General features: G+C 38.1%; 1 protein-coding gene across 19 annotated transcripts in view; it reads left to right on the top strand.

The window, feature by feature from the left end:
- BCAS3 (BCAS3 microtubule associated cell migration factor) overlaps positions 1-14,791 on the top strand; it is a 754,554-nt gene that overhangs the window by 227,994 nt on the left and 511,769 nt on the right. For all 19 annotated transcript variants that reach the window (XM_078373699.1, XM_078373700.1, XM_078373696.1 and 16 more), the window contains one exon: positions 2,172-2,248. In XM_078373699.1, the coding sequence (XP_078229825.1) occupies positions 2,172-2,248 (77 nt within the window). The remainder of the gene's footprint in view (positions 1-2,171; positions 2,249-14,791) is intronic.

Genomic DNA, 14,791 nt, shown 5'->3' with positions numbered 1-14,791 from the left:
GCCTCCTGAAATGTTGGGATTACAGGTGTGAGCCACCATGCCAGGCCTAGAAAAGTTTTTAACAGGCCCAGCTAGAAAAAAAAAAATCACAAGGATTTAACAGTAATGACTCATTAGAATTATTCTGCATCAGTAAATTAAATAGTTCTGCTTTTAAAAATGAACAGAACTGCCACAGTGTCTTCCACAATGGTTGAACTAATTTACACTCCTGGGAGTGGCAATTTCTCAAGGATTTAGAAATGGAAATTTCATTTGACCCACCAATCCCATTACTGGGTACATACCCAAAGGATTATAAATCATTCTGTCATAAAGTCACATGCACACGCATGTTCACTGCAGCACTGTTTACAATAGCAAAGACCTGGAACCAACCCAAATGCCCATCAATGACAGACTGGACAAGGCAAATGTGGCACATGTACACCATGGAATACTATGCAGCCATAAAAAATGATGAGTTCGTGTCCTTTGCAGGGACATGGATGATTCTGGAAACCATCATTCTCAGCAAACCGACACAAGAACAGAAAATCAAACACCGCATATTCTCACTCACAGGCCAGTGTTGAACAATGAGAACACCTGGACACAGGGAGGGGAGCATCACACACTGGGGTCTGTTGGGGGACACTGGGGGAAGGACAGTGTGGGGTGGGGAGGTTGGGGAGGGATAACATGGGGAGAAAAAGCCAGTTATAGGTGATGGGGGGGATGGAGGCAGCAAACCACCTTGCCATGTAAGTACCTGTGCAACAACCCTACATAATCTGCACGCGTACCCCAGAAACTAAAATACAATAAAAAAATGAACAAAATTAACAAAGCATGCATATTAAATAATACATTTTTCTTTTTCTCTTCTTATATTAGCATCTGTTGCCCAGATTTACCAGCTCCAAGTTTGAAAAATAAGCTATTAGTTTGTTAAATATTTATTAACAATTATCATCTTTATTTAATTTTTTGAAGTAAATATTAAGCTTGGCTATTTATATTAATGTCCTGAAAGGAATAGCACAACATGAAGTAGTGGTTTTGGATGTATTTTAGAAACTTTGTTTTAATAAAGTGTTTATAACTAAATTATTTTCTAATTATTTGTAAATCTTGGGCATTGGGAAAAATACTGCTTTTACAGATTCTTAGTGAATTTTACTATATTGACTCATCAGAAATGACTTGTTTACACTGAGTAGCAGTTGTCTTAGATTTATATGTGTTGGGAAATTCATCAGCCATTTAGACTTAAAGTGATAGGTTATATAAATCCATTTTATGTTTAATACCATGACTAAAACATCACTGGGAAACACATTTAGTAGATAGCCAACAATTTACTATCTTTCTTATTCTTTTTTTTTTCCATTTCTTTTTGAGCCAACGCCTCACTATGTTGCCCAGGTTGGTCCTCAATCTCCTGGGCTCAGGTGATCCTCCTGCCTTAGCCTCCTGAGTAGCTGGGATCACACTCGTGCAACACTGTGCTGTGCTTAATTTCATCCGTTCTTAATGTAGACTTACTCGATTCAAAAATAAATGAAAACAAAACTTTATTTTATATATTTATATTTTTAGAGACGAGATCTTGCCCAGGCTAGAGTGCAGTAGTACAATCATAGCTTCCTGCAGTCTTGACCTCCTGGGCTCAAGTGATCCTCCTGCTTCAGCCTCTGGAGTAGCTAGGACTACAGGCTCACACCACCACACGTGTTTAATTTATTTTATTTTTATTTTTTATAGAGACAGGGTCTTCCTATGTTGCCCAGGCTGGTCTTGACCTCCTGGCCTCAAGTGATCCTCCTGCCTCTGCCTCCAGGAATTTTGGGATTATAGGCATGAGCCACTATGCCTGGCCAAAACAAAACTTTATTAAAAGACAAACTTTTTTTGAGGTTGTAGTTTTTTCTTTCATGACTTTTCTTCTTCTCATCTCTGTCTTACTTATATATAGGATTTTTTTGGTTTATATTTTTACATTTTAAGAGGCAGAAGTTCCTAGCCTAAATATTATAGGAAATGTTTAATTTTAAATGTTTTAATGTTAAATGTTTAATAGCATTAATAGGCATTTGTTTTCATCTAGATGATGTAATGCATTTCTGATTCCACTTATTGAATTTCACATTCACTTCTTTTCTTTCTTTTTTTTTTCTGTCTAATTTTAGGATTCTTGTCGTAGTCTTGCAGGAGAAAATTGCTGCCTTTGATAGCTGTACTTTCACAAAGAAATTCTTTGTCACAAGTATGTACCAAATTTTTTTCCCCTTCATATGCATTTGGGTTTATACTACTTACTTGACACAATCAGAAAACTAATGGTAAATGTCTCAACAGTATGTAATGTTTTCAGTTTTGGTAATTGTGATTCTGTGGATGTCCTCATTGTATAATATAATTGTATGATATATATTTTCAACTTTCTAACACATTTTCTTCATAGTTTTATTGTAGGTTACCATTCTCCTTATATACTCTCCTTGAGAAATTGTGATTTAGTTTCATGTAGCCATTTCATGCTTTCAAAGCAGTTGTTAAATTGCTTAACATACCATACTTTTATCTTGTACATTATACCTTTACATATGAGCAAAATTTGTTTCTACTAACATAAGTATCAGTCATTTAACCAAAAGGTGAAAAAAATACATATTTTTCAAGTAAGGACTAACATTTTAAAAGAATGTTTTAAAACCTTTAATACTGTTAAATAAACTTATATTTAAGTTTAGATAAACAGTGGGAAATGTTATCTTTAGGAGATTTAAAAGGAGAAGTTGCTGTAATTTAAGGGGGTCAAGAAGACTTCATGTAAGAATTACTATCTACACTGAGCCCAGAAAGATATCTTAGTTTCAACCCTGGTGAATCTAACGATTATGTGCCTTGGGGTTGCTCTTCTTGAGGAATATCTTTGTGGTGTTCTCTGTATTACCTGGGGTTGAATATTGACCTGCTTTGCTAGTTCAGGAAAATTTTCCTGAATAATATCCTGAAGGATTAAAACATCGTAAGGAGAAGGGGTATTAGTGAAAAGGCAATTCCAGTCAAGAAGACAAAGGAAAAATGTACCTATAAGACTGTAAGGAGAATTTCCTTTAAAAGTTTTGTTTGTGTTTGTAGTTTGATAGTATTTGCAGCTTCCCAGTGCGAGTATTTGGCAGTTTGATATTTTGTAATAGAATTTGTGGCAAGTCCTCATTTGGACCAAGGTACAGATTTTCTGTATGATGAAACAAAACATAAATATATGAAGCCTTGGAAAAAATACATTGACAGAATCAATATAGAGTTTGGCATATTTTCAAAGAAAGCAATGTAGCAATTTCATATTACCAATTTTACTGTAACTTCTTAATTAAACCATATGTGACAGAGGTAAGAGTGAAAGAAGTTTTTTTTTTTTTTTGGGAGGAAGGGAGGAAGGCAGGAAGGGAGGGAAGGAGGAAGGGAGGAAGGCAGGAAGGGAGGGAAGGAGGAAGGGAGTAAGGAAGGAAGGAAGGAAGGAAGGGAGGAAGGGGGGAGGGAGGGAGGGAGGGAAGGGAAGGAAGAAATCAAGCAATGAGAGAGACATTGCTGACCTGGATCTAGAGGTTTACAAATTGATTCCTTTTTTTTGAGAGAAGGAAAGAAAAAAAAATGAGTAAAGGAGAGGAAGAAAGAGGAAGAGAAAGAGGGAGGGTGAACGGAAATATTGCTTTATTCTGAAAAAAGATAGGTATTAATAATGGCCAATAAATGTTTCATTTAAACCTATGAGTAGGTGTGATGTGGTATTGACAAGAATGTATATTTTGTGTATTTGAAGTGGAGAGCTCTATAAATATTTATTAAGTTTACTTGTTCCGGATCTGAGTTCGAGTCCTTGATATCCTTATTAATTTTTGGTCTCATTGAATCTAAGTCTCTATATATATTTGGGTGTTAGGATCATTAACTCTTGTTGTTGCATTGATCCTTTTACCACTATATGTTTGTTGCATTAAAATCTATTTTATCCGATATGAGAATTGCAACGCCTGCTTTTTATTTAGTTAGTTATTTATTTTTGCTCTCCATTAGGTTGGTAAATCTTTCTCCATCCCTTTGTTTTGAGTCTTTGTGTATCCTTGCATGTGAAACAGGTCTGGATGTAACATGCCATTGGGTTTTGGCTGTGTCTTTTGATTGGGGGATTTAGTTGATTTAAATTTAGGGTTACTGCCATTTGATGTTAACTGGATGTTTGATCTATTCGTTGATGTAAATTCTTCTTTATGTTGGTGCTTTTTACTTTTTGGTATATTTTTAGAAAGGCTAATACTGGTTGTTTCTTTCTGTGTGTAATGCCTCTTTCAGAAGCTCTTGTAAAGCAGGCCTGGTGGTAATAAAATCTCTGAGTACTTGCTTGTTCATAAAAGATTTTATTTTTCCTTCAGTTGTGAAGTTTAGTTTGGCTGGATATGAAATTCTGGGCTGAAGGTTCTGTTCTTTGAGGATGTTGAATATTGGCCCCCACTCTCTTCTGGCTTGTAGAGTTTCTGCTGAGAGATCTGCTGTAAGTCTGATAGGCTTGCCTTTGTGGGTAACCTGACCTTTCTCTCTGGCTGCCCTTAGTATTTTCTCCTTCATTTCAACCCTGGTGAATCTAACGATTATGTGCCTTGGGGTTGCTCTTCTTGAGGAATATCTTTGTGGTGTTCTCTGTATTACCTGGGGTTGAATATTGACCTGCTTTGCTAGTTCAGGAAAATTTTCCTGAATAATATCCTGAAGGGTGTTTTCCAGCTTGGATCCATTTTCTCCGTCACATTTGGGTACACCTATCAAACGTAAATTTGGTCTTTTCACATAGTCCCACATTTCTTGGAGACTTTGCTCATTCTGTTTTATCCTTTTTTCTCTAATCTTGTCTTCTTGTTTTCTTTCATTAAGTTGGACTTTGACCTCTGATATCCTTTATTCTGCTTGAACAATTCGAGTGTTTAAACCTGTGCATACTTCTTGGAGTTCCTGTATTGTATTCTTCAGTTCCATTAATTCACTTATATTCCTCTCTAAGTTGTCTGTTCTCAATAGGATTTCATCAAACCTTTTTTCAAAGTTCCTAGTTTCTTTACATTGGGCTACAACATGTTCTTTTAATTCACAGAAGTTTCTTAGGATCCATTCCCTGAAGCAGGATTCTGTCACTGGGATGCACTCGTTCTCCATCAAGCCTTGTTCCATTATTGATGTGGGACTGGGATCATCTTTAGGGGGAGAGGCGTTCTGATTTTGAGTATTCTCAGCCTTTTTACGCTGGTTTCTTCCCATCATTGTAAGTTTATCCTCCTGTCATCTTTGAAATTACCAACTTTCAGATTAGGTCTCTTGAGTGGACGTCCAAGTTGTTAGTTCCCAGGGCCAGAACGGCGGTGTAAAGGCTGATGGAGCTTTTCTGCCCAGGATTCTCCTGTCTGGCTTCCTTCTTGTGTCTGTAATAGGCGACTCTGCGTTCCCGGGGCTCCAAACCTTGGTCTGAAGGGGAACCAGTCTCCTTTACTCTTTGCTGAGAGCTGTGTGCCAAGGTGCCATCACAGCTGCTGCGCCGGCCTCAGGAGTCGTGCTGGGGACCCGTGTGGGTCCTCCAAACCTCGGTCAGAAGGGGAGTCAGCCCTGTTTACTCTGCTCTGAGAGCTGCTGCCCCGAGGTGCTGGCGAAACCGCTGTGCCGGCCTCAAGAGTCGCGCTGGCGACCTGTGCGGCTCCTCCCAAACCTCAGTCCAAAGGGGAGCCAGCCCTGTTTACTCTGCTCTGAGAGCTGCCGCGCTGAGGTGCCGGCGAAACTGCTGCGCCGGCCACAAGAGTCGCGCTGGTGACCCATGTGACTCCTCCACTGGCGATCTTCTGCTCTGTGAGCGACCAGAATTTGTCTGAAAGTATGGCGTCCTCTAGGTCTCTGAGCTTTCACTGAGAGCTGCAATCCCGAGATGTTAGCGATCGGCCATCTTGGATCATTCCCGAGAAAGAAGTTTTAAGCAGCAGAGAGAATAGAGGATGTATTCTTCTTAGTTTTTATTGCTATTTGAAATTGATAGTTCTTGCAGGAAAAAGTATATTTGTAGTCATCTTAAATTGGTTAAATGTATTTTAAATATATATATATATTCAATTTTCAATAATTTGGCTTATTATGTAAACATGTAATAATGTAGCACTATGGCAAAAATATTGTATCTTAATTACATTTTTAGTGCCACAGATGTGCCATTTCTTTTTCTATAAAGGCCATAAACAATAACTTTTTATTTGGGGAAATATATACATGTATATAACTAGAGAAGTCATATAAAAAACACCCACGCATTTTTTATCTAGTTTCAACAACTATCAAATAATGGACAATCTTTTTCATTTATACCCCTTTCTCAATTATTTTGAAGCCTATTGCAGACATTATAGAATTTAATTTATACATATTTATTATGGACATCTGAAAGATAAGAAGTTAGAAAAATTACCAAGTGATTATATAATTATCATCCAAACTGCAGTCTTTTGATTTGCATAGTTGCCATACTGGACTTAACTCTGATCAACATATGTAAACTTGTAAAGTCCTAAGTGAACACAGATTATGGTTATCTTGTCCATTTACTACCAGCGAAACTCCCAAAGTTTTTGGTATACCAAAACCTACTTTATGAGCATCCTTGCTAAATCTTTTCTGCAACTCAATTTCCATGCTTCTTATGCCATATTTAATTTGAATGACTCATTATTCTCATTTTGTTGGAGATACATTTTTCCTTTGTCTTCTTGACTGGAATGAACTTTTCACTAATCCCCTTCTTATGACGTTTTAATCCTATATATCTTTCTGGGCCCAGTGTAGATAGTAATTCTTACATGAAGTCTTTCTTGACCCCCTTAGCTTATAGTAACTTCTCTTTTTAAATCTCCTAAAGATAACATTTCCCACTATCTGTCTACAGAACATTAGATTTTCAACATACTATACAAATCAGGATGCCCTGGTCAAATATGCTTAGGAAATGCTACTTCTGTTGAGATTGGCAATGGTGATTACTATTTTGTCTGTTTAATTTTATTTAATACATTTCTTTATTTCCCGTGTTTATTTGATAACAGACGGGTTCATTTGTTACCCAACACCCTTTGGGAATGCTTTTGTAGTATGTAATCTCTGTCTTTTGAGGCACTTACATTCCGTCTTGTATACATTTTCTGTCTGTTTGCCACTAGACAGTAATCTCATTGGGCGAAGAGTACTCTGTTTTGGATTGATGATATAAGGTTATATCATGGAAGGCGTATGTGTTTGTTATGTCCTTGCCAACATAAAATATTAATGATACTTTTTTGTTGTTCTTTTCATAATAAAACCCAGTTCACGTAAGGTGAATACATTCATCAAAATTAGGAGTTCTGATTTCAAAGCACAAGTAGTTCTTTTTCAGAATGTTTAGGTAACAAAAATGTTTGTGATAATAGTATGTCTGAAAATGTAGTGCTACTCTGTCAACAGTTACCAGATGAGGAAGAAAATTATTTATCTAGGATTAGTACAGATCTTTATAGGTCTGAGTTGGAAATTAAAAGTGTTTGGTGAATATTTTAAGAAATGAATATATATATATACATACACATCTATGTACATATGAATGAAATTTCTCTCTTACAAATCACATTGGGGTAAATAGAGAAATTTTGTAAAGAATGAGTTTGTTAGAAAATTATGTCTTTATAGGCATCAGCTCTTGAGTATCTTTCCTGTCTATCTGAAGGATTTCCCCTTTGAAAATGAGATCATCTGTTTCGCAAACTTTTAGTAAGCACAAAATATAAGTCAAATTTGATAAAACTGAACCGGAGATTGAGTTGTTAGCACTTTTTCTTGAATTTTGTGCTTTTCTTTTTCCTTAATGTCTTTTTGGGACATCTTTGCCATATATTTTTGTATACTTCCCCCTTTTACTAGACCACTGAATAGAGGAAACAAGCTTTGTTAAAGCATTATTCTCTCTTGTATCCTGTGAATCTTCACAACAGGAGGAAATCTAGAGGGGTCAACAGTGTTTCTGGTACCGTAGAAAGGTACTTTAAAAGTGGCATGAAGCTTTTAATTAGTCCTGGTCAAGTGGCTAGAGGTCCACAGTGATGAATTTTCAGTCATTCCTGACCCATCACTTATTCTCTCATAGTAACGTTTGCATAATGGCTCTCATGGGCTGGGGATTCCTTAAAATCTAATTAGTGTGGATTTCATAAAATCTGAAATGTATGTTACTTAATGGTTAAAATATTTAAAAAAGTAGTAAATCAAAGTACATTCTGTCATTTTTGGGAATAAATGTTGGAAATAAGTGTAAAACTATGGATATAAGCCCAGTAATGTCTTTTTTTTTTTTTTTTTTTTTTTTTAAGATGGAGTCTCATTCTTTTGCCCAGGCTGGAGTGCAGTGGCATGATCTTGGCTCACTACAGTCTCTGCCTCCTGGGCTCAAGTAATTCTCCTGCCTCAGCTTCCCAAGTAGCTGGGATTATAGGCGTGCTACACTATGCCTGGCTAATTTTTGTATTTTTAGTAGGGATGGGGTTTTACCATGTTGGCCAGGCTGGTCTAGAAATCCTGAGCTCAGGTGATCCATCTGCCTTGGCCTTCCAAAGTGCTGGAATTACAGGCATGAGCCACCACGCCCAGCGAGTAAGGTCTTTGAGCGAAGGTGTTCTTAATTTTAATATGGTTGTCAGAAAGTAGGATAGTGCATATCCTTGGGAAGAATAGTGACTGAAAGGGAGGGAGTATAAGAGGGTGCTTTGGGGAGTCTATAATGTCTTTTTTTTGTTTGGTTGTTATTTATGTGTTCACTTTGTTGATTTGGATAATTTTGCATGTATATTATATTTCAATACATACTTAATATGAAAAATTTCAGAAAGCAACAGCAGCATATGTTTGTGATTTCTTTCTTTATACTCTGGATACAATTTGATGTAGCATTTCACTACGGGTCTCACTTACCTGTTCATCTACAGATACCCTTACCAATAGTAGTAATATATTTTATTTCATACTTCCATTAGGAAATATGTCATTCTTAGTTACAAATTATTTTACTTGAAAGCCCTTGGGGTCAAATTTATGCATCTGACATATGATTTTAGGTTGGTAAGATTGATAATACTCTGCAAATATTTGAATGATGGAAGTCGGCTGCTTTTCTTTGAAATATTACAGCTTCTTCTAATGTGATTTATATCAATATTTAGAACAAAATTCACCATGACCGGATTTCGGAAATTAAGGAACAAAAACTTAGGAACAAGTCACTTCAACTTGAAAGAATCTTATTTTCCTCCAGTTTCTACATCTTCTCCCTGTTTCTTTATACGGACTGAAACTTTTGTCAGGTTAATCCCATGCTTGTAAGCTGGTTTTGCCTGTTAGACTGAAAGCTATAGGATATAGAGATTGGAGGACAGGTTATTGGGATATAGGGAGCAAGTGGGACAGGGCATACTGAGATAGCATCTGTGGTAGTTCATTTGCCTGTAGCACATAGTTTTTCTCCATTAATTGGTACCTAGTTCTTAAAGTAGGACCATAGCCCATGTCGAGTGACAAGATCTCTACTTAATGAGGGTGTTGTTTTGATCATGCAAGCAGTTATCTTCTAAAATAGTTTGAAAAGCTTTTGCATACTACCTTCTTAGTGCATTGGTTATAAACAAATACAATGAAGGGATTGTAAAATAAGTAGAGACAGCTGTGTCCATTAGATCAAGCATCATGGGAATTTGTGCCAAAGTGTGGAGGGAACAGGTAAAGAGAGCTGCTAGAGGACTGTTAATGGAACACGTCCAATATGATGAGAAAGGAGACACCTTTGTATTTCGATATAAAGAAAAAGTTGCCTTGAGCAGCTGTCTGATGTGGAAATCCAAAACCAGGTATGATTAGGAAAACAAAAGACAAAGACTGATAGATGTCATTAGCAGTCATTTTCAGTATCCTTAAATTGAAAGGTAGATATGAAGTCTCCAGAGAGATGAAAGGAGTGTACAATAGGCAATCTTGTTCCATTGGCCTCTGTATTTACTTGGAAGAGGAAAAATTATTTCTTACCATCTTTGCGTTATTTCTTGGTTTTAGTGTGTTCTTCATTTATATTAACGATGAATAACAAATAGAACAAATGGAAATGCAAATTTTACTTTAAAATGCAAAATTATCTTTAATTTTTGAAACAGGAGCTTTGCTTTTATGTGAAGAAACAAGTTTGTGATATTTATGAGAATTCAGCAATAGGTTAGTGTGAGTTTTAAGTTCAGCGTACATTAAAAGTTAAACCTATGTTTGTTTTTCTGGGTTCCACATAAGATGGACAAGATCACTATGATGTTTTCAGGGCATGTGCTGGTGCAGGATACATAGTGGACACTCAAGGAGTATGTGTGCAATGAACTAACTTGTGACTTATTCTCTGCACACAATTATCACCCACTGAGTTTTAGAATGGCAGTACTCTGAAATTCATGGTATGCTTCATATACATGAAAAAGAAACCAAAAATAAAATAGGAGTTTTAAACTCAAAGCTCATGAAACCTTAAGAGGGTCATTAATCAGCTGTATGATGGTTAAACAAATCTGTGAAATGACATTTAATATTTTATGTGCTTGTATGTTTTTCTGGGGAAGATGTTCATAATCTTTTTTGGACATGATACAGTATGTGGTCTTTTGTGACTGGTGTCTTTCACTGGTGTCTTGCATGGTAAATATATAATCAGTGTTTCTCCACTGTCCAGTATCTATCAGGTCTTCCTTTCTTTTTCTATATTCCATTGCATATATATGCCACATTTTATCTGATCATTAGTTGATAGATATTTGGTTGGTTTTCAGTTTTAGGCTGTTGTAGATAATGGTTGTATGAACACTAGTGCACAAGTTTTTTGGTGGACATATATATGTTCTCTTGGGTATGATCATTTGGCTATAAGTTTTTGTTATTTTGATTTGAATTTCCCTGATTGCAAATGACACTGACGTTTTTTTTGAGATGGAGTCTTGCTCTTCACCCAGGCTGGTGCAATCTCAGCTAACTGCAACGTCTACCTTCCAGGTTCAGGTGATTTTTCTGCCTGAGTAGCTCGGATTACAACTGTGTGCCACCACACCCAGCTAATTTTTGTATTTTTAGTAGAGACAGGGTTTCACTATGTTAGGCTGATCTCGGACTCCTGACCTCGTGATCCACCTGCCTCAGTCTACAAAAGTGTTGGGATTACAGGTGGGAGCCCCTGTGCCTGGTCGGCAGTGACCTTTTTTTTTTTTTTTCCGAGATGAAGTCTCCTCTGTTGCCCAGGCTGGAGTGCAGTGGTGCGATCTCAGCTCACTGCAACCTCCACCTCCTGGGTTCAAGCAATTCTCCTGCCTCAGCCTCCTGAGTGGCTAAGACTGAGACTACATGTGCGTGCCACCATGCCGATCTAATTTTTTCTTTTTTAATTTTTAGTAGAGATGGGGTTTCACTGTGTTAGCCAGGATGGTCTCAATCTCCTGACTTTGTGATCCATCCACTTCGGCCTCCCAAAGTGCTGGGATTACAGGTGTGAGTCACTGTGCCTCGTGGGCACTGGCCATTTTTAATGTGCTTATTTGCCGTTTGTATATCTTTGTCCATTTTTAAATTGAATTATTTGACTTTTCAATATTGCATGGTAGCATTTTATATTGTAGATATAAGTCACTTATCAGATACATTTTTTGCAAAAAATGTCTCCTCATTCTTTAGGTTGTCTTTTCACTTTCTTGATGGTGTCCTTTAAAGCATGTTAAGTTTGCATTTGTTCTGATAAAATTCAATTTTTCTGTTGTCATATATAAGAAATCATTGCCTAATCCAAGGTCATGAAAATTTACAGTATTTCGTTCTAAGGATTTAATCATTTAACTTTTATATTTAAGCCTTTGATCCATTTTTGTATGTGATGTAAGATAAAGGTTCAGCTTCGTTCCCATCTGGATGCCTTTGCATTTGGATATCCAGTAGACCCAGTACCATTTGTTAAAAAGACTTCTTTAACCTTTGACTTGTCTTGGAATTCTTGTTGAAAATCAGTTGACTATAAATGTAAATATCATTGTTTTGTTTGTTTGTTTGTTTTTTAAATTTAAAGGCCTGAAACTTTTTCTTTGTCCTTGCCAGGAAAAATAAGGCAAAGTGTCACAGAAAGCAGTTCAGTTTTTTGCTTTTCAGAAGGAGTTCAGGTCACCTTTCCATTAGGAACACTTTCTGGGAGGATACCATCTAAAATTTCATCATGCTTGTGTGCCTTCTTAATTACTTTTTTAGTAATGGAAAAATACAGTGTACTTCCAAAAGTCTTTTACCTTCATTAAAATTGGGAAATGAGTTTTTTTTACCATCCAGTTCTCTCTTTGTTCGAAAACATTGCAAACGTGTTAGAATTAGGCCTCGTATAGAGATTCATGTCTGCCCAACTACTTGTTTTCAGAGTTTACCTAGAGGCAAAGGTTAATCTTTAAAGGAGTTATGCTTGTAAGGTTGGGATAGTGCTGAGTGACTTATGTTCTGCTGATTCTACCTCTACAGCATTCTTTTGGCAAGTAGGAAAACAGTTTCTTTCATTAAAATACTCTGTAATTCTTGAGGTCCACTGAACTCTAAAAATATGGACTCAAAAGATGAAATGAAGAATTGTAAACTGTGTTTTCTCTTAGGATCCTTTTGTATTTGTGAGGTTAAAGTAGTTATCAGAATTGATTGAGAGCCATATTATTTAGTTTTAAAGCTAACGCAGGAGATGAGCTATGTCTAATGTGACACTGCAGTTCACAGGTACTTGGTTCTGTTTTCATGACGAGTTTTAAAAGGAGGAAAACTTTTTTGATGATATTTATCTTCATTTCTCCAGCTCTAAAATTTTTAAGGACTATATTATACATAGTCATATATAAAAGTATATTTTTAATGAATAAGATTAATTTACTTGTGGCGAAGGATTCAAGATGGCGCGGCAAGAACAACTCAAAATTGCAGCGCTCAGTGAACGCTCAGAGGGTGAGTCAAAGCCGCATTTCCAGATGGATCTTTGTTGCCCACAGAACAGGGAAAGTCCCAGGTGTAGGAGAGACACAGGATGCAAGCGCAGCCATTTTGGCTGTTGTGGCCGCTTCGGCCGGCGCCACAGCACAGCGGCACTCCACAACACTCCGCACAAAACACACTGGTCCGGGTGCCCTGCTAAACTGCCAATCTGAGATTTGGGAGGGCAGATTAGCATATCCATCTGATTAAACGGGACTTGGACAGTGAGCCAGACCAGGAAATTCCTGGGAAGTGGCGTTTGACCCAGCGAAGTGGGTCGCTGCACGGGAAATCACACAGATCCTGGTGCTCTAACAGCAGGCGAACGAAACACCTGGGAGATAGCCATCCATTCAACTAAAAAAAAAAAAAAAAAAAAAAAAGAAAGGAGCTCTGAGGCAGGGAGCCAGGAGAGCAGGCTCGGTGGGTTTCACCCCCACAGGGACAAACAAAACGGCAATTTGAAACGCTCTGGGTGGAGAGTTTCACTGCGGGCACAGCTGAACCCAGGATGGTGCAGCTCGATGGGGGAGGGGGCGTCCGCCATTACCAAGGCAATCCGCCCCTACTGAGGTACAGTCCCATGGCTGACGCAGCCTGCTGTTGCCGAGGCAACCCACCATAACAGAGATACTCTGCCACAGGGCAGAGCCCGCAGCAAAAGGGTGGACCCCACATCAGCAGGGCGGAGCCTCGGCAGGCAAATAGTGAATAGACTGCCTCCTACCTGGGCATGACAGTGCAACGGCCACTCATAAAGAAAGCCCCAACTCCCCGAGACAGAGCATCTGAGGAAAAAAAGGGGTTCTAAGAGTTGTGCTGCAGCAGAATTAAACACACCTGCCTAACAGCCCTGACTGAAAAACGGAGCTCACAGCTCAGCACTTCAGCTCCTATAAAGTACAGACCGTCTCCTCAAGCAGCTCCCTGACCCCTGTATATCCAGAGTCCCCTCAAAAAGGACTGATCAGACTGACATTAGGCGGGCACCAATCTGGGACAAAGATAGCAGTAGAAGAAACTGGTAGCATCCCTCACCGTTCTGCAGCTGCTACAGGTGTACCCCAGACATGCAGGGCCTGGAGTGGACCTCAGCAGTCATACAGTGGAGGGGCTAGACTGGTGCAAGGAAAACCAAGTAACAGAAATACCTCATCATCAACAATCTGGGCATCCACTCAGAGACCCAGGCGAAAAGTCAGCAACTACTCAGATGACAGGTGGATAAATCCACAAAGAGGGGAAGAAACCAGCGCAAAAAGGAGGAAAACACCCGAAAGCAGAACACCTCGCCTCCTACAAAGGACTGAAACTCCTCACCAGCAAGGGAAGAAAGCTGGACGGAGAATGACTGTGAAGAAATGACGGAATCAGACTTCAGAAGGTGGGTAATGAGAAACTTCTGTGAGCTAAAAGAACATGTTCTAAATCAATGCAAAGAAACTAAGAACCTTGAAAAAAGATTTGAAAAAAAATTTGAGGGAATGATAACAAGAATGGATAACTTAGAGAGGAGTATGAATGAATTGAAGGAGCTGAAAAACACAATAGGAGAACTTTGCGAAGCATGCAGAGGTTTCAACAGCTGAATTGACCAAGCAGAAGAAAGGATAAGTCGAAGATCGACTCAATGAAATAAAACGAGAAACCAAGATTAGAGAAAAAAGCGCAAAAAGGAATGAACAAA

The sequence above is a fragment of the Callithrix jacchus genome, chromosome 5 (assembly GCF_049354715.1).
Source record: "Callithrix jacchus isolate 240 chromosome 5, calJac240_pri, whole genome shotgun sequence".
In the NCBI taxonomy this organism is placed as follows: Eukaryota; Metazoa; Chordata; class Mammalia; order Primates; family Cebidae; genus Callithrix; species Callithrix jacchus.
Note: the sequence above shows the minus strand (reverse complement) of the source record. Positions and strands in the feature narration are given on the sequence as shown.